We start from the raw sequence: 22,108 nt of genomic DNA, 5'->3' as shown, positions 1-22,108 counted from the left end.
ATGGAATCAGTGAGACGTTATCGGAGGTGATGGTAACGAATTGGTGACTTTGATCCTAGGAGGTGAGGATCGAAGCGGTGAACTTGAGTGTTCACGTATTGGTACCACATGCATTGAGTCGAGTTGTTGAGTCTCATTGCATTGTATATTGGTTGTATTTGTTGTCATGTTGGATGGTTGTTATGTTGTTGTCATGTTGGATGGTTGTTATGTTGTGAGTATGTGTGAATAGTCGTGGTGTAGATTATGTAAAATTGTGTTGTGGAATGGGTGATATATGCATGTGATAATCTGATGCTTATTTACTATCATGCTTTTCTTTATATAATTATGATATCTCACCCCTTCTGTTTGAATGTTGTCTCCACGTGTATAACATGCAGATAATTTGCAGTAGGAGCTCAGATGTGAATGAAAGATTAAGTCTTCCTTTTATTTTAATATCGACGTCTGCTTTGATGTGGAACACCGGAGAATTGGGAACGATGTGTTTTTCATTATGTTTTAACATTTCTTATAATGACATGTTATATTGATGTTGAACATGTTGAGTTAACTATTTGTTATTGTTGTTCTCCTGCTATTTAATAAAAGTTAACATTCAGACTTATGGTTACTATTACTATTTTTATAATGTCAAGTGTTACATGTTTTTTCGATTAAGTGGGTTGATTTATGAAAATAAAAATAAAAATAAAAATAATAATAATAATAATAATAATAATTAAAAAATAAAAATAAAAATAAAAATAATAATAATAATAATTTTATAAAATAAAAATAATAATAATAATAATAATAATTAATAAAAATAAAAATAAAAAAATAATAATAATAATAAATAATAATAATAATAAATAATAATAAAAATAATAATAATAATAGTAATAATAATAATAAAAATAATAATAATAAAAATAATAATAATAACAATAATAATAACAATAATAATAATAATTAAATAATAATAATAATAATAATAATAATTAAAAAATAAATAATAATAATAATTAAAAAATAATAATAATAATAATATCAATAATAATAATAATAATAAAATACTAATAATAATAATAGTAATTCTAATAATAATAAAAAAATACTAATAATAATAATAATAATAATAATAATAATAATAATAATAATAATAATAATAATAATAATAATGAGTGAGACAGATCAACTAATATATATCAATTAATTTAGTTGAGTTAAATACCTGCGAGCTTTGAATCTCTGCCCAAATATCTAAAAATATATATTATTATTTCTATTATTATTATTATTATTATTATTATTATATTATTATTATTATTATTATTATTATTATTATTATTATTATTATTATTATTATTATTATTATTATTATTATAATATCACTTTGCCCACTTATCAACGGAAGATATTAAAGGGATCCGGTTAAACAAAACTTCCTTGTTAATGCACATTTGATGCTTTACTTTCTAAACTTTAAACATTGTCTTCAGAGCTACAAACCAAATTATGCTCACAAAAGGGACTTTAGCACAGCATTTAAATTAGCTATGCTCACAAAAAGGGAACAAACTAGCACAATATTTGGAGGAGGAACATTAGAAAGAATGAAGTGACAAGTGAGTTCTTTGGAGCTTTGGATGTACAGATGAGAAGCCCTTGCTATGGACCAAAACGGATGGTGATGTAGGGGAAGAGAAAAACAAACTTTCCTGCTAACAACAATCTTTACAAAGCTTTCCCTCAAGCCATTCCTAATTTAAGCAAATTGTAATATTGATAAACTTAAAAGCCACTATACAAAATCATATCAAATGTCAAAACCATCCAGTTGCGAACTCTCTTTAGTTGAACCTGAAACATCGTTTTCTGCTCCATGTGACTTTTTTAGCTTTGCCACAAGAACCCACATATTGGCAAGTTCATTTTCCAAGTATGCTTCTCTTTGTTTTGATTCCTCTACCTTTCTTTGAAGATCGGCCTCTTTCTGATCTTTCTCTAAAAGAGCAGCTTCGTATGAAAGTTCCCGATCTTTACTCAAGGCTAGTTCTCTCTTGACATCTGAGTTTGAACCACCCTGATCATTTCGTCTAAGTCTAACTTGACTTTCTCTTCTCCCGTTTTGGGCTGTTCCACTAGTTCTCCGAGGGGTAGGTGAATTCTTGGACGCAGCTAGCTCAGCAGCTAATCTCTCATTATGGTTCATGAGTTTAGCAACTTCTTCTGACAGTGCCTTAAGCTCAACAGCAGCAGCTGAAGCTAGCCCTTTAGCATATGAACTCTCTTCTGCTAGCTTCTGATTCCTAACTTCAAGCTGGTCTTTCGATTCTGTTAGCTGTGCCACCTTTTGTTTCAGCTCTTCTATCTCACTCACCTAATTAAAAAGTGCACTAGATCAGTGGGAATGATGATTTAGCTATGTACTAAATCCATCATACCATTTGAAGATGTTAACTAACTGTGGAAAAGAATGCAAGTAGAAACATCAGTCATTAGACATTTCTCGTAATCACTTCCGGTTTGTAAAATTTGCAAATTAATCACTATTCAAAATTTAAAAGGTTTTCTCCACAAACAAAAAGCACCGAGGAGAAAACAATTCCAGATGGGAGTTAAGAGATATACACAATCTCAGATTGCAAAAATCATTTACAAGGGAAATGAACCTGAGAATAAATGCTTACCAGAGCCAAATTGGATGCATTATTTAAAGTAATATAAATATCATATGGGAGTGTAGATAGACTGAGATTTTATTTTATATAAGTAGAAATGCTCACTGTTGATCATGCACGTAGTATGAGAACAGTATACTACTCCGTACCAATTTATAAGCAAAATGAATATTTCACACTTATTAAGAAAGTTTAAGATTTTGTGTCTTTTTTGAAATATGTTTCATGGGAAGATGTAAAAACAATTTTGATTGGTTGTTCTTTATAGAGAAAATGAGAGAGAAGCCAAATTAAATGCAATTTGCATTTTATTTTGCTTTGGAAAAGATGATTTTTTTAGAATGAAATGGTTAAATGAAATAAATTTGATGTTTTTTTGCTTATAATTTGTTACAAGAAAAATGAGTGTTTTTTTGATTATAAATTGGTACGGAGGGAGTATTTACTCATTAATTTTAAATCTTGAAAATCCATGGAAGACCAATAATTAATAGTTTCTTCCTTGTGCCTCTCACAATAAGTGCTCTCACTTGAAACAAGTCTTTGCACTGTAGAAGTGTGTTAAAGACCATCTCTCTAATAATCTTACTTCAACACCAACTTGTCAGTCCTACTAAATGAGCTCTATTAACTATTTAGTAAGACTCGTTTACAAAGAGGTGGGACCCACATAAATTTCACCTCATCATTTAGTGAGCATTGTAAGGAGTGTTCCTAACACTTCTCATGCACTGTAATACGAAAGTTAGTGTAGCAAGTAGTTTGCCGTTACTGTTGTACCATAAGGACATTGTAGACTGCCTTTTGAGTGGAAAGAAAGGTTAAGAGCTTAATGAGCACCCAATGAAGATGGCACAAAGTGAAAAAATATACCTGTGCTTGCAAAAGAATCCCTTCACTGGAACTGTTTATGTTTCCTTTGTCAAGGTGAAGTTCGCCATGATAGTCCTTGGTTCCAAGGAAATGTTGTGAATGATTGGCTGGGCTGAAATTCGTCAACTCTATTGCATCTACCAGTTGCTGTTTCAAAGAAGCAACAGTTTCTTGCAGGCTTTCGCATTCACAAATCTGATAATGTCATATTTCTCACTTAGCTTAAACATGATAAAAATGATAGGACTGTCACAAACAAAATTAAGCTAGATGTTCACCTTCTGATTAAGCTGTTCTTGAATTATACGATTGTCTGCTGCTTTGACCTGAATTAGCAGAATATTGTGCATTAGCTAATATTGGGCTAATCAAAAAATCGTTAGCAAGTCCAAATGTTCATGCGCTAGTAATTTTAGCAGTTAAACGGCTAAGATGCCTGACAAAACAAGAACATTACTATCTTGCATGATTAGAGGTAGAGCTTCTGAAACACCAATTACGTTAGATTATTGACATAATCATAAACTATCTTTGGTTTGATTGGAAAGTACTACAATAGAATTTCATTTAAGAAATAACTGTTGGGGAGTTGTTGTCTAATATTTCATGAGTTAATTTCTGTAATCTGTGCAGATTTGTTGCTTCATTTTCTTGTATTATTAGGACAGTTTCATTGCTGGTAATATTGCGTTAGTCTTAGTACGTAGTTATGAGAATGCAAGTCAATCTAATGAAGTTTTATCAAGAAATAATATTACAAAATGTTTTTTTCAAGTCTAGTAAAATGGACTTGGCCTCCCAGTTGTAAAATAAGGAGACTGGTGCATGCGAGTTTTCAATTCAATTCCATCTGAACTTCCTGTCTACTGCAATTATATGTTGAAAAACATTAGCACGTGGTAAATAACTGTTACCTCAAGTTCAAAGGATTTATCATTTAATTGTTCCATCAGCTCAGCAACAGCCTGCAGTACAAAACAACCAGTATTAAGTTGGACCGCAATCAAGTGAAATAAAGCAACAACGATGTCAAGTGAGCATACCTGTGATACTCCTGATTGATCTGTCTGCTCTGAAGCTATGAAATAATTAGACATTTGCTTTTCCAGCAAATCAATTTGTTCACTCTTTTCCTTAATTTCATCTTTCAACCTTTTCATCTCCACCTTTATTATTACAAATAAAACTTTCAGGCAAAACAACGACAATGATAATTCTCATAAAAGAAAATGGAACCAGCTATACAGACAAAAAAAGAGAGTAACCAACATGAATCTGACTATTTTGAGGATTTGTTCTTGTTTCCTCAGACAGCCTCTTTAATGCACTTGAATGAAGTGCCACTTCTCCGGATAAAATCTTGTGCTGCTCCCTCAGAAGATCAATATGATCAACTGATTTGATGCTTGTCTAGAAATCGGAAAAACAAAGATGACATCTAATAAGGTGAAAATAGTTATCCACATAATATACAGTTATATATAAACTATATTTATCCCTTTTTAGATACTAAAAAAGTTATAACTTCACGCAATTAACAGAGCTTTGATACATAATTCTCAAAACATGTGGCAACTCTTTAGGTCGAATGGTTATTACCGGATGATAAGTAATAGAAGTATTTAATAAAATTAAATTAAATACACAATGTTGGAAGTAATAATTTGACAGATTAAATACACGATGTTGGACACTGAGAAAACTTCTATGGTAAGAAAGGGACATTTATGCACTGAACTACACATGAGGAAAACATAATTGAGGTTGTTTGTGGTTTAGAAAGAATTTAAGTAACTTTTGAGTTGAGACAATAATCACTTCACCGGTATTTACCAAAACATATGCACAGGAAGTACAAACTGTCATTTGTCATGTTTAATACTAAAGTGAATATGACATTTTACAAACGCTATAACTTAGAATTTTTCTCCAAAACAACAATAAGAAACAAAAAAACAGAACTTAATTATATACCATAGGTGTCTCTTGTCCCAATAAACTATCGTCATGAATATCTTTATCCTCTCTTGCATCGGATATATGATCAGCAGATGGAGAGCTTTCTGCGGCTAGAGAATGGGAAAGTCTGGACTCCACATGGTTACCATTGTCTGCTTGAGGTGTAGACGGCGTACTAGTAGATTTTGCTCCACTGGATTTATCACTAGTGCCTGTCAAGGCATTTTCCCGTTTCTAATAAAAATAGTGAAACACAAACATCAGAATTTTTTTTTAAATAATCATGTTTTTTCAAAAAAATATCCAAATAACCATTTTTTCAGAAAAAATACCAATGTAATAACTTTTCAAACAAAAAAAAGTCGCCCCCAAGAGGATGCGCCACTGACTGTGGCGCTGCACTCATCTTTTGGCCTAAGGCGCCATTGCCTATGGCGCATGCCTTTAAGAGTAGTCAATGGGTGTGGCACATGCATGCAACTTTTAGGGTTTATAAGCAAAAGTTTCTAAATTGTTTGGCCTTAAATATAAGCAAATGTCAACAAATCTATGTGTATTTAATGCCTTTATTCTAAAATTATCCCTGTTTTAATTACTTAATTTCGTTAGTGGATGACAATTTAATTGAGGGTATACAAGTAATTATGTTATCTCTCTTACATAAAATCAAAAAAATTAAATGCATTTAACTATCTTTCTTAATAATCATGAAATTTGTCTTTTTTGCTTATAAATCAAGCCGGAGTTGTAGTTAGATTTTAAAATAAAATTCCAAACATCAAGATGTAAAAATTCAACTTGTAGTTAATTTAATAAGTTATTAATAGGGTTATGTAACACATTGCCAGCGTGCATCAAAATAAATGTTATTTGAGCTAAAAGATTATCATAATCTTACAAAAAGTATTGTCAAGAATAAGAGAAGCAGACAGAAGATAAGAGGATCAGACACAAATTCCGATAGATTTAATAATATAATAGGAGTAATAGAGATGAAAGAGGAAGAATTCAAATCAAACTTCATAATCAATAAAAGCAAGCTATACAACTTGGAAAAGTAACATGCATTTCAATCATGTTTTCATAATTCCCTAGCATTACAAATAGCAAACAGCAATGGACAACTTACACGTGGTTTCAACCAATGTAGTAGTCCATGTTTCTTTGTCTTTTTCTCCCCTTTTGGAGAATCATCAGCTGTTGCAGCATTTCCCTCCAGATTAACATACAAGTCAATATTTTCCTCTTCTAAGATTAAATCCCGCCTTTTGTATGGAAGATATGCCAGCTGCAAACAAGAATTTAAAATGAAAAATTTTAGGGACGGAGAGAAAAAAAAAAGTATTTAAAACTAAAAGAAATGTAAATTACTGGTATTTAGGGGAGCAGGAGGGTAGAAAGTAAAATGAGAAACACCTCTTCTTCTCCAAAGGAATGTCTTCTACGGTGGCCAGGCCTGTTAGGAAATCTCGTTGATTGTGATGCTTTTGTAGAGACCAAAATCAACTTAGTCAACCGTTGTATTCGGCCTAACAAAGCAGCTTTAGCTTCTTCTTCTTGTTCCAATCTGGATTGCAACTTAACTTGACCATCTTCTAACTTTACATTGTTACAATTGAAAACCATTCAAATCAGAATGCTAATTTTATAGAATACCAATAAACTCAACCAATAAATTTATTTCACCATCCTAAAAATTATTTCCAAATTCATTCATTCTACCCTTTAGAGTTTCTCTACAACAAAAATAATTATTAACCATTTGCCTTGAAACATATGTGGGCTCATAATACAGCCACCAAAAAAAAGAGAGCCGTACTACTATTTTCAAAAGAACGATTTTTATAATAAGAAAATACAGACTTTATGTCAATGGTTACAGAGAGTAATAAAGGCTACATAGTGAATTACAAAATTAAATACAAATATAAGTCGTAAATTTGTGTTACTCTACAATAAAAAAAAAACTATTGAGTTTGCAATGTTCGATTAGTGTTCAACTTGTAAACTAAAAATATTTTTATAATACAGTACACCCTTTTCTGGAGGGCCTAGAAAAGTGAACACCTATTTATGCTCAAGTTTTTGGACACGTAATACCAGTATTCACATTTTGTATTCTAACTTTCATCCAGAACTTTTTAATAAAAAATATCCTAAGAAACAAAACAGAAGGCAGTAATTTATATATAGCATTACCGACCTTTTGCTTTAGGAGCACAATGTCATCATCCCCAGTGTCTTTTGGCTGAACTGGGACAATGCCCTTCTTTAACTGTTCCAATTCTTCCTTTAAGCATTGAATCTCTTGTTGGTATTTCTTGATGAGTGACTTTTCATCAATTATCTGTAGATTTAGTATATATCAAAAACAATTAGAAAGGGATCACGAAGGATGGAATCGCCTATAAAAAAAGGGGTACCAAATAAGAAAAACATCAGTCATCCTAGCTTTCCAAGCATACTGAAATACCCATAGGCAGAAATCCTCAAGAAACAGAAGCAGAAAACCAAAGAGAGCAGAAATAAAGAACACTGTCGTGTTTTGAAGTACACAAATATATTACTGAACTTTAATTTAAAGATTCAAGCATCTCATATCACTAAATCACAGGCTACTACAAACATAGAAAATGTCTCAAAATAATGTCCTTTCCAAAATATCCAGGTTCGTATGATTTCTTCCGAAATATGATTGTGCCAAATCAGGGGAACTACTTAAGGAGTCCATGAAGATATAAGGGCTTGGTTGAGAAATTGAATTACCTCGCTGTCACTAATCCTATCAAACGACATCTCCTTCGTAGGAAGTGTATAGACAGTTCCTACATTGAACTTGTGAAGAACATTGGAATGCAATTTACGTGTATGCCAGAATACATTACAGGGCACTGGGAAATGGAAGTATCTGTGAGAATAAAGTTTACACTCAGATTGTTGGTTACTAATATATTCATTGGGTAAGCTCCCCAATTGATAGGGAATCTGCTTCTAGACATGGTTATCAAAATATCGATTTAAATCTTAAAATCTTACAATTCTACGATCTCACTCACCTCCAACAATCTAAATCTTAAGTAGAATCGCGTGTTGTAGTCAAGTTGTAAAAAAAATGGTAAAACCATTGATTATTTGCGATCATGGCCATTTCCGGCCACGATCAACCATTTTCCAGCCGCGACCATTACAGGCCGAGAAGAATGACAAGATACAGAGGCGCATCTTACGGTTCGGCGAAGTCCATTTTTCCAAGAATACACTTGCCTACGAAAAATATCATGTAGAAATACTTCAAATAAGTAGTACTATTTTCCGTTTAAGTAGTATCATCTTACAGGAATTGAGGTACTTGTTGCTCAGAAAACTGTATTCTATGTAGTTGGGGGATGATATTATGTAGAAGAAGATTAAGAGTTTAATTGTGTACTTTGTGCCTGTTGCACTCTGTTATTTTTAGGAACAAAATTCGGTTTTAACTAAAAGTAATTTTAATTTTAACTTACCTTGTTTTGAGCTGCCTGTATTTCAATGTGTTTTGCCCGGTGAGCAAACTTCAATGTATTATGTGTCTCTTCGCTGCTACTTGATGAAGGGGTTACTGTGCAAATAAGCTGCATTTAAATAACAATAAACTATCACAATTGCTTATTTTTATAGCATTTCTACCATAATGATTTGTATTATGAAATTTATTTTTCACAAATTAATATCTGACAACAAATATCTACACGCGGAAGCCTTACAGATACACGTCCATGACCACTGAGAGAAGACTGAAGCACTCTAGTCAATTTGGAGTCCCTATATGGTATGTGACTAGCTTTAGCTTCGGTCAATTTTGAAATAACCTGTGCAACAAAGAACTTAAAAGTCACACGGGTCCACTGAATACAACAGCATAAATAAGGACTTAAAAGTCAAAAACAAATATGAATAGTGATTTGTTTTGACCCATTTGTTAACAAACAACTCAGAAGCTTAAGATTTTAGGAAAAGACACATGAATGATTTTATAAATCATAATACATCTCTAACACGCCCTCTCATGCACGAGCCCTTTGGGCTTGAAGGGTGGATGCATAGTCCCTATTATGTGCTAAAATTCAACTTTCTAGTTCTTTCCACACAAAAATGGAGCAACGGGGATCAAAATCTAGAGTATCGGGTCGCATAGGCACTAATATCACATCAAGGACCAACAGTACCAAAAGTCTAAGCAGTTTGGTAAAGGTACACAATATAACACATCTCTAAATTATAATCAGAAGAAAGGTTTGAGACCTCACAGTTCCAAGAGTTAAAAGACTTTTGTTGATATAAGATCCTTCTCTCCTTCTCATGCCAATTGTTTCAGCTTTTGAACTCTCTGAACCTGCTAGATCAATGAGGTTCTGCATGTATACATAAAATATTAACAAAATAACTTGAAATCAGTACCCATGGTAAAGCTTGTAATTAGAGATCTCATGTACATAGCAAATGAAGTTCAACTATTAAGTTTAAAATAGTTACCAATTGTGACAGTGTTACCGCTTCTCCTTCAATATATTCACCACATGGACTGCTTTCTATGGTCTGTTATAAAATAGCATAAGATTAAAAACAGTAAAAGGAGTGTAATATATATGTATAAATAAATAGGTTACATCTTGATGTTCAATTTTCTCATTCCTGAACTGGTTAAAAGTTGGAGATTTTTATTGTTAAAATCTCATATCGACTAGAGATATGAACAAAGCAGTACTTATAAGGCTTGGACAATCCTCTCCCTTAAGCTAGCTTTTAGGGATGATTTAGGTCTAACCCAAATTTTAAGATGGTATCAAAACTTATGCTAGATTTGTTATTAAGCCCCCTGTAATTGTCCATACTCTAGATGTCTAGTCTTGTTGGCAATCATCACCCTTGAGCTAGCTTCTGGGGGAGTATATTTCATTATTTTATTTAGGGTATTTAACAACTTGGGATTATTTTAGGCTTAAATAAATTTTCTCGTCCCAAGAAATATCTAACATTTTGTTTTTAGTCTCTAAAGTTTTTTTATTGTTCTTGGTCTTTACAAATATAAACTTTTCACGCTTCTTGGTTTGTTTCAATTTCAGTTATATTTGTTTAGGTTGGAATTGGTACCCTAATATTTGGTTCATATTAATTTTTGTCCTTCAAATATGGACTACATATGGACTAAAATCAATATGGCCACATATTACAGAGGCTAAAACAAAGCAAGTGCCAAAAGCAAAAATTTGGTATATTTATTATTTGTAGGGATGAAAAAATATTTAAACCAATATTTTATCATTAAATTGGGATTTTTATTCTATTTTTGGCTTATCTTTCAGTCTTAGAATAGGGTTAATTATTATGCTGATTGGTTAGCTATTATGACTATTGGATAAGTTAGTCTACATATAAACCTTGAGGGTAAGCTTTCATGTGGTTTTTCATGATTGTATGATGTATCGTATGATATATTCAGTGCAAAATACAAGAACAGTTTGTTGAAACAATACGATTTATCCTTTAAGATAGTATAAACCCACCAGAGTAAATATTGTATGGCTCCTGCTGCTGAGTAAGTTGAGGTTTGTGGACCCAACATGTCTGTGTTCTGTGGTCAAATTAAAACTTTGTCAAGAATAAAGAAGGGGACACATCAAAAAACAGAAAGTCTGCAAGGCATCAAGTAGAATTGTAGAACCCAGTAAAACGTTTTTTTAATAACAACCAAAAAATATTATGTGCAGCTACTTTTTGACAATACCATATGAAAAGCTAGCAAATAATATACCTGTTATTTTACTGCATAAAGGTAACCTAATGTTACCTCACTCTTCATTGTAACACCCAATTTTCAAATACATAAACATCATTACTTAATTACAAAAGACAGGAAATTAAAATATCCCACAATATGATGGTACACCAGACCAGAAAATTAAATCAATCAACGAGAAAACAAACCTAGCTGGAACTTTTACCTTCTCCAGCTGCAATAAGAGAGAGTGCATGAGCAGGGGAGAGAACAACCTCTTCCTTAATTCCCTCAACAAAGGTGCCCTACATATGAATCAATTTACAAATGATACAGACTTTCCTTCAAAAATCTTCTATTTGTATAACTACGAATATGTACTTCATAAACTATATATCTGCTTATCTTTAAAATGCTGATGGCTTTGCTTGAGTTATACATTAATACAAAGAAAGAACAAGAAATAAGGTTGATGGCTCATATACAACAGTCAGAATCATTAAAAGTGTTTCAAACAGTGTCTGGGAAACAACTGTTCTTTCTTATCCATTTTGTATAGAAATGAGTTTTATCTTGGGTTAAATGTGCATGGTCCCTACAGATTACTCCCCGTGCGCTTTTTGATCCTGCAAGAAATCCCAACTTTGCTCCCCCAATAATTCCATGTTCTCAGACTTGGTCGTTGTCTTTTGTTTTTTGCCGACTAGAAATGTGGCGTAACACATCAGCAACTGTCACGTGGATACCACAGCCACATAATTAAAAAAACTATCGGTAGTGACCATGTCTAGAAACATGGATTAAATGGGGATCAAAGTTAGAAGAAAAAAATTGGAGGGACAAATTGCACATGAAGGGTATTTTACAGGAACTAAACACATTAAACCATTTTATTATTCGATGTGTTTCAAACATTTAAATTCTGAAATAGGGAAACAAAACATGATAATAACTAATAAATATGAAACTAACCATAAGAGGTAATCTAATATTAGAATCAAATCCTATGAGATATTCTACGATAATATCAAAGATGCTATAAGGTGTTTTCATATCTTCTAAGAACCCTCCTAAGTAAAGTTTACTAAACTTTTAGCTTGTTACAAACATACCCATTTTAGGAGAAAAACAACCAAATAATACTCCCTCCATTTTAAAATTAGTGTCGTTTAAGGTTTTTGCACACATATTAAGAAATGCAATGAAGTCGCCAAAAGACATCACACTTTTACAAAACTAACATTATTAACCATTGGTTTATTTTTCACCATCATAAATGAAAAGTGGAATATAATAGTTTAGATTAGAGTACATATTATTAATTAGATGGCACAATTAGAGGGGGGAAATTAATTCTCATTGAAGAGTGAAAATGACACTCATTTTAAAACAATTTATTTCTTAAAGTGATACCCTTTGTGAAAGGGAGGGAGAGCAATTAAAAAGGAAAATCAGTAGTAAGACGAGATCACGTTTGGAACAGAGTTGATAGAAAATTGCAGGTAGGGCGCTAACGTGATTTCACAAATATGAAGATATATGGATATCTTTAAATCATCTAGAACTCAAATTTGCTTTTGTGAATCAAATGTTACTTGGCTTAATTGACTAAAAATAACATTTTGGCACATGGCAATCAAAGTAACTCAGAGCAGACACTCTTACCTATTAATTAAGTAATATCGAATAAAGATACAATAGAAGAAATGAGAAAACTTATGAGCAGTACCTGAGCATCCTCTCTGACTCTTAAGTTCTGTCCTGCTGGATTTAGTAAGTCATTAACTACCTAAAAGGCAGTTTTGAGAATAACAGTGAGAAGAACAAAGTGGTGTTAATCAAACTTATATTCATGTCTGTAGAAAACAGCATCAACGTGAACATAGCATCACAAGAAACAAATAAAATATCAGAAAGAAGCACACCTCATTGTAGATCTCCAAGTACGAAACTCGAAGGAGAAACTCTCGGTTTGGAGTCTGGCAAGAAGAAACATCAGATTGCATGATTCCTATAATAAAAGTGCAGCAAACAGACCAGTATTTTTCATACCTCTTGGATAATGCTAAAAGTATCCTTCACGGCAAGAGGTATGATTCCAGGAGATCTTTGATCACCCTGCAATTATGAATTTATGAGCAAGAGTGTACCTCTTAGAAATATCAGCAAATAATATAAATTCATAGCTTAATTCGATATTATCCGCATTTGTCGCAATAACTGATTCATTTTTATGTGATGACATTGCATAACATATTATTAAGCTGCAAAGAAGGGTTCAAAGCTTCACAGCGGTCTCCAGTCACATGAAAAACTGATAAAAGTACCAACCATGGGTTTGCAGTCTTAAACGTGTTCATCATATATAATATAAATGTAGTTACTCTATGTTTGAGACTGTCATTTCAGGTCAATAGCTGTTAAGTTGTGGATTTGAACAAAGGATTGAGCTTATGCAGGCTGTGCAGATTTTGATTGAGTAAAATATAACAATTAACGAGCTAAAAAACCTAGCTGCTTCAGTTCAATATGACTGGACAAAAAAGGATCCAAACCGTATGGAAATGGAAAATATTCTAACCAAACACTTTAAATTGCCAAAAACTTTTATATTATAACCAAAAACTTATATATTATTCGTGCACCTCTGAGAGGAATTAGGCAGTGATAAATATTCTAACCAAAAACTTTAAATTGCCAAATTCAAGACAAGTAACAAATTAGACAGATCACCAAGATGCAGGTGGAAAATAAGTGGTCTCACATGCATTGTATGAGTCTTCCCACTGCTTGTCACCCCATATGCAAATACTGTTCCTGTATGAAAACCAGAGAGGAGCTCATTTGTTAATTACCCAATATGCCAGATAAGCTAATGAAAAACAATCTCCAAGTCCCACAGCCAAATATTGCTACATGCACAGTGGCTAAACAATTGGAATGGTCAACTTCAAGGAGAAAAGAGTGAAATGAACAGGTTTCTGCATCAAAGAAATTGCATGACTAACTACAGTCCATTTGAGAGATGTAGACTCACGAAAAATATTCCCTGGTCTGAATCAAGTTTTTTTGAAAGGAAAATGTTATTATTGTTATTAGAATGATGATGGAAGTGGTAATTGAACTCTTGACATCTTTATCACTAAATCCTTAACTCTTCCCCAACCATCAAAATACCCCAATTTCATTTGTCGTGAAATCTGCAAAGGTCTGAACCTACTGTATTCTTTAGACAATACAACTATGTGAACTAAATGATAAGATGTCAAATCTCAAACCTTCTACGTTACATCATGATCTGACTACCTATCAACCCAAGGCTTGCACACTTATTTTGCGAACAATTATAAGAAGACGGGGAGTGATCAACAAAGTCATAAGCATATAACTTCTACACAAAAAAGGATCCAAACCAAATGGAAATGGAAATCCCTCAGAAATTTTATAAACTGTCTTCAGTACCCTGGCTGCAAAACTATGATTACTTTTACTACATGTGCATAGCACTTGAATCTTTTATTGAATCTACCAGTCAAAATAACAGCTACAATTTAGAATGTGCATAGTATTTACAATTAAGAGCTAATAAGCAACATCAAACCATACAAAATCATTTTATCAATACCTATTTAGTATACAGAAAAATAGGATTTAGTATTATTTCAAATCAGATACAAAATGTAATCTGCATATTAAGGAAAATAAAACAATGATTTGATCTAACCAATAGTAGAATTTACTCTTTGACCGTGCTAAATAGGTATTTAAGAGGTTAGTTCAATATTCTAATTACCATTGATGCCCTCCATAGCACCACTAACAACATGCTGAGCGGCAACATCGTAGACATGACGAGTTGTGGTCGTGGGACCAAAGACACGATCTAGAAACAAGAAGAAAAATTGATTATTTAATGTACAACATTAAAAATGAGAAATAATTAGACTAAGCAAATTAAGCTTCTGATTAACTATATATGTGTGTGTGGATGTGTGTGTGTTGTATACATAGACACTGTTTAATATGACATATTTTTGAGCTTATAGCTTATAAGCTCATTTAATATAACAATAAAAGACCTGTTTGGTAACAGTCTTTTCATCACGAGCTTATGGCTTATTATTCAGACGCTATTTCAAATAGCTTTTTAGCTTATAGCTATTCATTTTTTCTTCCACTTTTACCCTTATTATTTTAACTAAAACTCACTTTTACCCTTTATAATTTATTTTAACTTAAAATAAAATAATTATGTATTGAATACCTTTTTATGTCATTTTACATTTATCAGCTAGTTAAACTGCTAATTTTACCAAACACTTCAATTAGCTTATTAGCTCTCAGTCAACAAACATCACCTATAAGCTATAAGCTATCGGTCATCGGCCATGAGCCATAAGCCATAAGCTATCAGCTATCTTATCAGCCAACGGCTATTTTTATCAGACAGAGCCGCAATAAGAAATAAGACATAGATTTTGACTTTCTCTCTTTTCTCTTAACGCACCCTTTATCATGCAATTATTTCAGACTAAATTGTTTCAAATAGGTTTTGGTGTTTGATAGTGTTGTAGAATCCGTGTGATTCTTTCCTTTTTTTATTTAGTGCAGATTTTATTTTCTATTATTATGTTATGATTTTGCTTCCTAAAATCTCTCCTTGATTCAAGAGAATCAACTGTCATCTCTATATATAAACAGACTTTGTCTGATGAGTAAACCATAAAAGTATTTGCCTCAATATTTTCTATACTTAGGTAGAGATGAATAGCTACTTACTACTGATCCATGAAATTGACCGCACATAGAAGGATACAACTTTGGTTGTTTATGTTTTTGGCTTGAAAATTAACATAACAATAAGTGGATTGACCTTAATCAACAAAGAAAATTAGCTTCATAGTTCTTTTGCTAATTTGTTTGGTTTCCAACTGAAAGTCGTCAAATGGCATTTTCTTGGTTAGGAAACCTTCTATGGTAAGATCCTCAAGTGACTTTCTTCATTTAGGGGCCTAATGATCTGAAAGGTATGAAAAAGATGGAAACTACAAAGCCAAGTTAATTGCACTTCATTAGGGGGCATATTTGCTGATCCAGGCTTTCTTATTTGTCCATCACCCATCTCTTTCAGAGTTCTACACAGGGATCACTCTCAGAACTGAAGATTCCAAGCTAATATGTAGAAATCCAAGAAAATGATATGGAAAACTAGATAGCAATAGCCGAAGGACTGGAGCTGTATTATTAAACTCTAATAACAGAAAATGTTGAATGGAATTCCTCACAAGAATATATATATATATATATATATATATATATATATATATATATATATATATATATATCCTTCAGAGAATCTTTTTTCACTCACAAACCATCAGTCAGATGAATTCCCCTGTTTATCTAGCTAGTCTCTTAACTAATGGGATAACTAACAAACATCTTTCCCCAACCTAGATGATGCACCCCAACAAATTTATTGGGGCATGCTAACTTTTGCCCTAAGGACACATGTTAACGATTCCATAAGTGGTAATTATGTCTTGAAAACATCAATTTTTAACTTTTAAAAAACAGAATGTACAATTTCCAATAAAAAAATTATATGTTTAGTACACTAACAAGTGTCGTTAGGGACAAGAATTTTCACTTGGCTTCTCTTGGGAGTCATAGATTTGCTTTATTTCTGTTTGATGACTGGATTTCTTATTAGTTTTGTTTTAGATAGATTCATTCTAACAAATTCTTAGATTTTGGGTTTGGTCTAACTGAGTCCTACAAAAACTAATTTGTTTGTAAGGTGAGAGTTCCCCTTATAACCACTATTCAGGTTATACCACTATGCAATAAGGAACTCTCAACACACTCTGACGACCAGGAATCTCAAGCATCTAAGAATTGATGTTGGGCCAAACTCAACTACACGAAATTGTCTTGTTAGGTGAGAGTTGTCCTCCACATATAACTAACATTCAGGTTATGTCACCATATACTATGGGACACTCAACACCCAATTTTCTTTCATAATCCCCCTCCCCAAAGAAAAATTATGGTTGACTTTATCAATTAAAAAACCAATGTGAAACTGATAATTTCTTCACTCTATTTTACTTTGCAGCTATCGTCGCCGTGATATTTTGTGGTCAAAAGTAAACATGAGATTCTTCAATACTTACATTAAATATGACTAACATTGTAGAAATATTCTATGTTGTACATTCCACCTCAAAACAAAACCTTCACCCTAAACACCAAATGAATAAATTTAAACAAAAATCCCATCCAGAAATATGAGCTTGGCATATCATACCGTAAGCATATGCTATGGACGGATTATACTCATTTCGCACTACTGTATCTCCATCTGCATACCAAGCAATCTCCTCCCCATGACGAATTTCCCTAGGACTGTGACGCACAAAAACCAGACCTCAATCAAATTAACATCAACAGCCATAACACAACACAACACAGTCACAACCACTATAATACACTACTCACAAAACAAAACACTTACTTCAAAGGCCGAAACCGAACCGTCACAGTAACATTTTCTTTAGTTTTTTGAACCTCCAAAGGCACAGTTTCCGGATAAAACTGCTGCGGCTTACTCCGCACCGAAGAAGACGCCGGCGAGCTTGGAGCTTCATTGGAAGTTTCCTGAAACTGTTTAGAAGACGATGTCGTCGAAGAAGAAGGCGAATTCGCACCTTTTGTACCAATCGAACCAAATCGTTTTGATTTGACTCCTTGTTTCGACGCCATTAACACTTCTCCTCAAACCTACAACAATCCACGCACAATATAAACAAATTTCACAAAAAATTAAATTCAATTTCATTCAATTCAACGACAACAGTAACAGAAATAGAAGATAACGATAACACTCTGAGCTTCGGGAACTGTGAAAAACATCACAAATTCGGTAAAAATTTGAATGCGTAAGGATTATAATTAGCATAAGATAAGATAAGAAAGGAATATTAACCTGAAAAAGAAAGAATCAGAAACGCATTGTTGAGAGAAAACGGAGAAGATCGCGTTGTAAGAGAAGAAAGAAACAGATCCAGAAGAGAGAATAGAAGAGGAAAGTGTGAGGAAGATGAAGTTGAAGTTAGTTATAGAAGTTCAGTGAGAAAAAAGAAAGAAAATAAAATTGTGAATCTTCTTCTGCAACAGTAATAAGAATAGGTTATTATTGACTTGGCTTGGAAGCGATTATGATGTTATACCTTTCATTTAACACAAAAAAAAAAAAGTGTTATGATAGGAGAATTGACCCAAATTGGATTAGTAGGTTCAGGATGAAAACCAAAAGAGTGAAAAACTTGTTTTTCAATCTAAAGATTTTATTTATTAAAAGTGTGATTAGTGTTGTTAATTAGTGTAGTTAATTGCAATGTAATGGAGAGGGTGAAGAAAGAAAGTGAGGCAGGTAGAGTGAGTTGTAATATATGGTGTGGGTATAGAAAAAATAGGAGCATAGATGGTACGAATAAGAGAGAGAGTGAGAGAAAAACGAGTTGTTGCTGTTGTTGACTTGTGGTGGGTCTAGTGAAAATTTCCGACGAATCTTTTTTGTTTTTCTGGTTAGTGGTTAATTATAATTTATTAATGTTGTTTAGTGTTTAATCTATTTTTAGCGCGTATTTAGGTAGAGGTAGGGTTGGGTGGTTTCTTGACTGATTTGGGATTCGGAGTTTCACGAGAGCCGCATGCGAATGGTGGAATGGAGGAATAGACTGAATGCGAAGAAGAGATAAATTACTGAATTTTAAATTAGTCAATGGAAAATAAAGTAGTTTCAAAAGTTAAACTGGACTTTTGCTTGAAAAACATTTGAACCGTGTTAATTACTATTGTCAAAGTTTGTATTAAGGCAATTTATTTGGCGTTGGTGATTCACATGTTTGTTTGTTTTTAAAGCAAAAGGGTTTGGTATTAATAGGGATCAAAAATTATAGTATTTTTAATTGGTTGATGTATTTTTCTAACTCATAAGTATATTTTATTTGGAGATTTTTTAGTGTAATACGTGTCTAATATAAATTTAGAATAATATCATATGAATGTTAATTAGATATTGATATAATATAAGTGTTTAAGAGTATCATTGATATATATGTTTAAGAGAAAACAAATATATCATATGATACAAGATATACAAAAGTGTCTAACAAAATACTACAATATGAATAGCGGAAACTATCTTGAAATATCAAAATCTTTGAATTTTTTTTTTGCAGAGTATTGTCTTTACCTTAATGCTGCCTTGAGTTACCTGAAAAACAATGATAATAATGGGATGAGGTGATAATCTACGTGAGTTCCCGTATCTTATGGATCCACTCGGTTCTAAAGGGTATTCTTACCGATTCTTAACTTAAGCATTTCAACTTTGTCCTACTTGTGTGTACTTACATAATAGAGCAAGGACTTAAGTATTTAAGGGGATTTACGCTTCGTAGGGAAATACACAACAGGAGCTCTCATAACTCAATAAATCATTATTCTTGTATTATCATGTAACAAAAGGGTGATTAGCCCAAAATCGATCACAAAGATCTACTAACTCATTTGTCAGATATGGTCGATGGAAATATCAGACCTTCACTGCATGAAACGCAATGTCCACTTGATATGGTAAATAGATATCAGACATCCACTGCATGGATTACTCTCACCATCAGATGTTATTGATGGAATCTAGACCTCCACTGCGTAGATCACACTATCCATCAGATATGATCAATGGATACAAGATTTCCATTGCATGGGTTACACTCTCCATCAGATATTGTCAATGGATACCAACCTCCACTACATGGAAGCACTAAAGCTTTTCCCACTAGATATGGTTAATGGATAATGTACACATGTCATATTATTATGCATGATATTTAATCAATTAATCAATTATCATATAATCATCATAACATGTCATATTATAATGCATAATATACACATAAATTATTCATCGTTGATTTAATGCATGCATATACAATATTATGAAGCATACATAATAGTTCATAATCAATTAGGACTTTCAGAATAAAGGTTCATCACCAAATATCCAACAAATAATAGGAACATAAGTATGGTTTCTCTTTATCAAAAGGTAGTGTATTGCACTCGTTTTCCAATGCATCTCACCTCACCTCATTCAGAGTCACGAATCTTGTCTTATGGTGGAGACAGAGAAACAAGTCCTATGCATACATGATAGTTTATCATCACTAACCAATCAATAATTGGCATAAAATCATGTTTTACTTCTCCATCTAATAGATCATTGGAATATTTTTCCAACACATCCGGCCACGCATCAATCGGAGTTACGAATCTCGTTTTATGGTGGAAATATGAAATAACATTTCAGAACTCTCGCTTAGCGAGCACAGGGCGAGATCCAAGTGAGGTGAGGGAGAATGCTCAGACCTACAAATTTCCTCTTTCTTGCTCTGCAAGCTCACGCAAGGCGTCCAAGCGAGCTTTTACCTAGCGAGCTCCCGGCGAGGCTCAAGCGAGTGAAAACAGAATATCAACTTCCTTCAAAATTGCATGTCTCGCTTAGTGAGATTTGTCCTTGCCTGGTGAGAATTACATAACAATGTTTGCATTGGAACTTATATTCTCACTTAACGAGCAGTTCCCTCGCCTAGCGAGGTTGACATAACATCACTTCTGAGAAAGCATGAATGCTCGTTCAGCGAGCCATTCTCTCGCTTAGTAAAAAATGTAAAACAACCATAACAGGAAAATGAAACAGGGAAGAAGATGATGATCATACATCATATCATGGCATATATCATACATACGCAACATCAAACATCAGGGTTTATCAATAACTACATGCATCATACAATAATCTCGAGAATCAACATCGATTTCATGCATGTAGCAAGATTTACATAAAAACCCTAATTCTCATTGTCATTAATTTCTCCCCTAAGGCTATGACTATGTAGGAACCCACCTCTAGAAGATAAAGATGATGAAAGATTGAGTTGATTTCTTGATGATCCAAGCCCTTGATATTTGGTTTCCAAGCTTTTCCTCTTTTCTCCTTCTTCCTTCTCTTTTGTCCTTTCTCTTAAATCTCATATTTTTCTTTTTTCTTACTAACAAATGGATAGGGAAAGATAAGGGAGAGATGAGAGAAATAATCTAAAAAGGACATTTATCCTCTAGTAGATAAATGACCATTCACCAAATGCTAGTAAAATGTACTTTCTTTTACCGATTAGCAACGATCAACCAAGTTGAGTAAGAATCAATATCTTAGGAGTTTATTAATTACCCTATTTGTCTCAACTGACAAAGAATATATCACTTAGGAACTCAATATGCCCCAACTGACAATGAACATAGCACTTAAGAGGATATGGAATATTACAGTATCCCCTCTTTAAATTAAAATTTGTTCCCGAGTTTCTTCTAACTAAAGAGATGAAATACTTCTTACATCACCAACGAAGTTCAACATTTGGCTTTGCTAGGGTTCAATTCTTTGACATACTCGATCTTCCAAGTTCTTCTTACTAATAATATTCATTCTTCTGTGACTTCTACAACACCCATTGGTTTAATCCTACTCTTATTTCCAATCATTGATTGTTTCTAACCTCTTTCTACAACTTGATCCTTCAAATACGCCACTTTGGTATACTTAGATAACTAACACTCTCAAATCTTCTTGATGTCAACCACTGACTCTTTACCCACAGACGATATCGATGACTCTTCTCTTATAAATTCTCCAACAAGTTAAAGGGACCTTATGATCTAGCTACTGATATTCTTATCAAACTCCATTTGGCTTGATATTATGTACTAAGCGCGCATACACCTG

General features: G+C 32.9%; 1 protein-coding gene across 2 annotated transcripts; it reads right to left on the bottom strand.

The window, feature by feature from the left end:
- Positions 1 to 1,567: 1,567 nt before the first annotated feature.
- On the bottom strand, positions 1,568 to 18,785 carry LOC127126203 (kinesin-like protein KIN-7K, chloroplastic). 2 transcript variants are annotated; one of them, XM_051055091.1, is made up of 24 exons: positions 18,489 to 18,785; positions 17,774 to 18,039; positions 17,567 to 17,664; positions 15,050 to 15,139; positions 14,021 to 14,073; positions 13,309 to 13,374; positions 13,182 to 13,235; positions 12,986 to 13,045; positions 11,483 to 11,561; positions 11,045 to 11,112; positions 10,014 to 10,076; positions 9,788 to 9,892; positions 9,245 to 9,349; positions 9,005 to 9,112; positions 7,705 to 7,848; positions 6,918 to 7,100; positions 6,631 to 6,789; positions 5,517 to 5,735; positions 4,812 to 4,952; positions 4,586 to 4,708; positions 4,457 to 4,507; positions 3,821 to 3,868; positions 3,543 to 3,737; positions 1,568 to 2,368 (listed from the first exon to the last, which is right to left on the bottom strand). In XM_051055091.1, exons 2-24 carry the CDS (start codon positions 18,019 to 18,021, stop codon positions 1,805 to 1,807), a joined length of 3,024 nt encoding a protein of 1,007 aa, XP_050911048.1. In that variant the 5' UTR covers positions 18,022 to 18,039; positions 18,489 to 18,785; the 3' UTR covers positions 1,568 to 1,804. The 2 variants fall into 2 exon arrangements, with proteins under 2 accessions (XP_050911048.1, XP_050911047.1); XM_051055090.1 differs by having other exon boundaries at positions 18,245 to 18,783.
- Between the last annotated feature and the right edge of the window lie 3,323 nt (positions 18,786 to 22,108).

The sequence above is a fragment of the Lathyrus oleraceus genome, chromosome 3, assembly GCF_024323335.1.
Source record: "Lathyrus oleraceus cultivar Zhongwan6 chromosome 3, CAAS_Psat_ZW6_1.0, whole genome shotgun sequence".
Taxonomy (NCBI): domain Eukaryota; kingdom Viridiplantae; phylum Streptophyta; class Magnoliopsida; order Fabales; family Fabaceae; genus Lathyrus; species Lathyrus oleraceus.
This window is presented reverse-complemented; position numbering and strand designations above follow the sequence as displayed.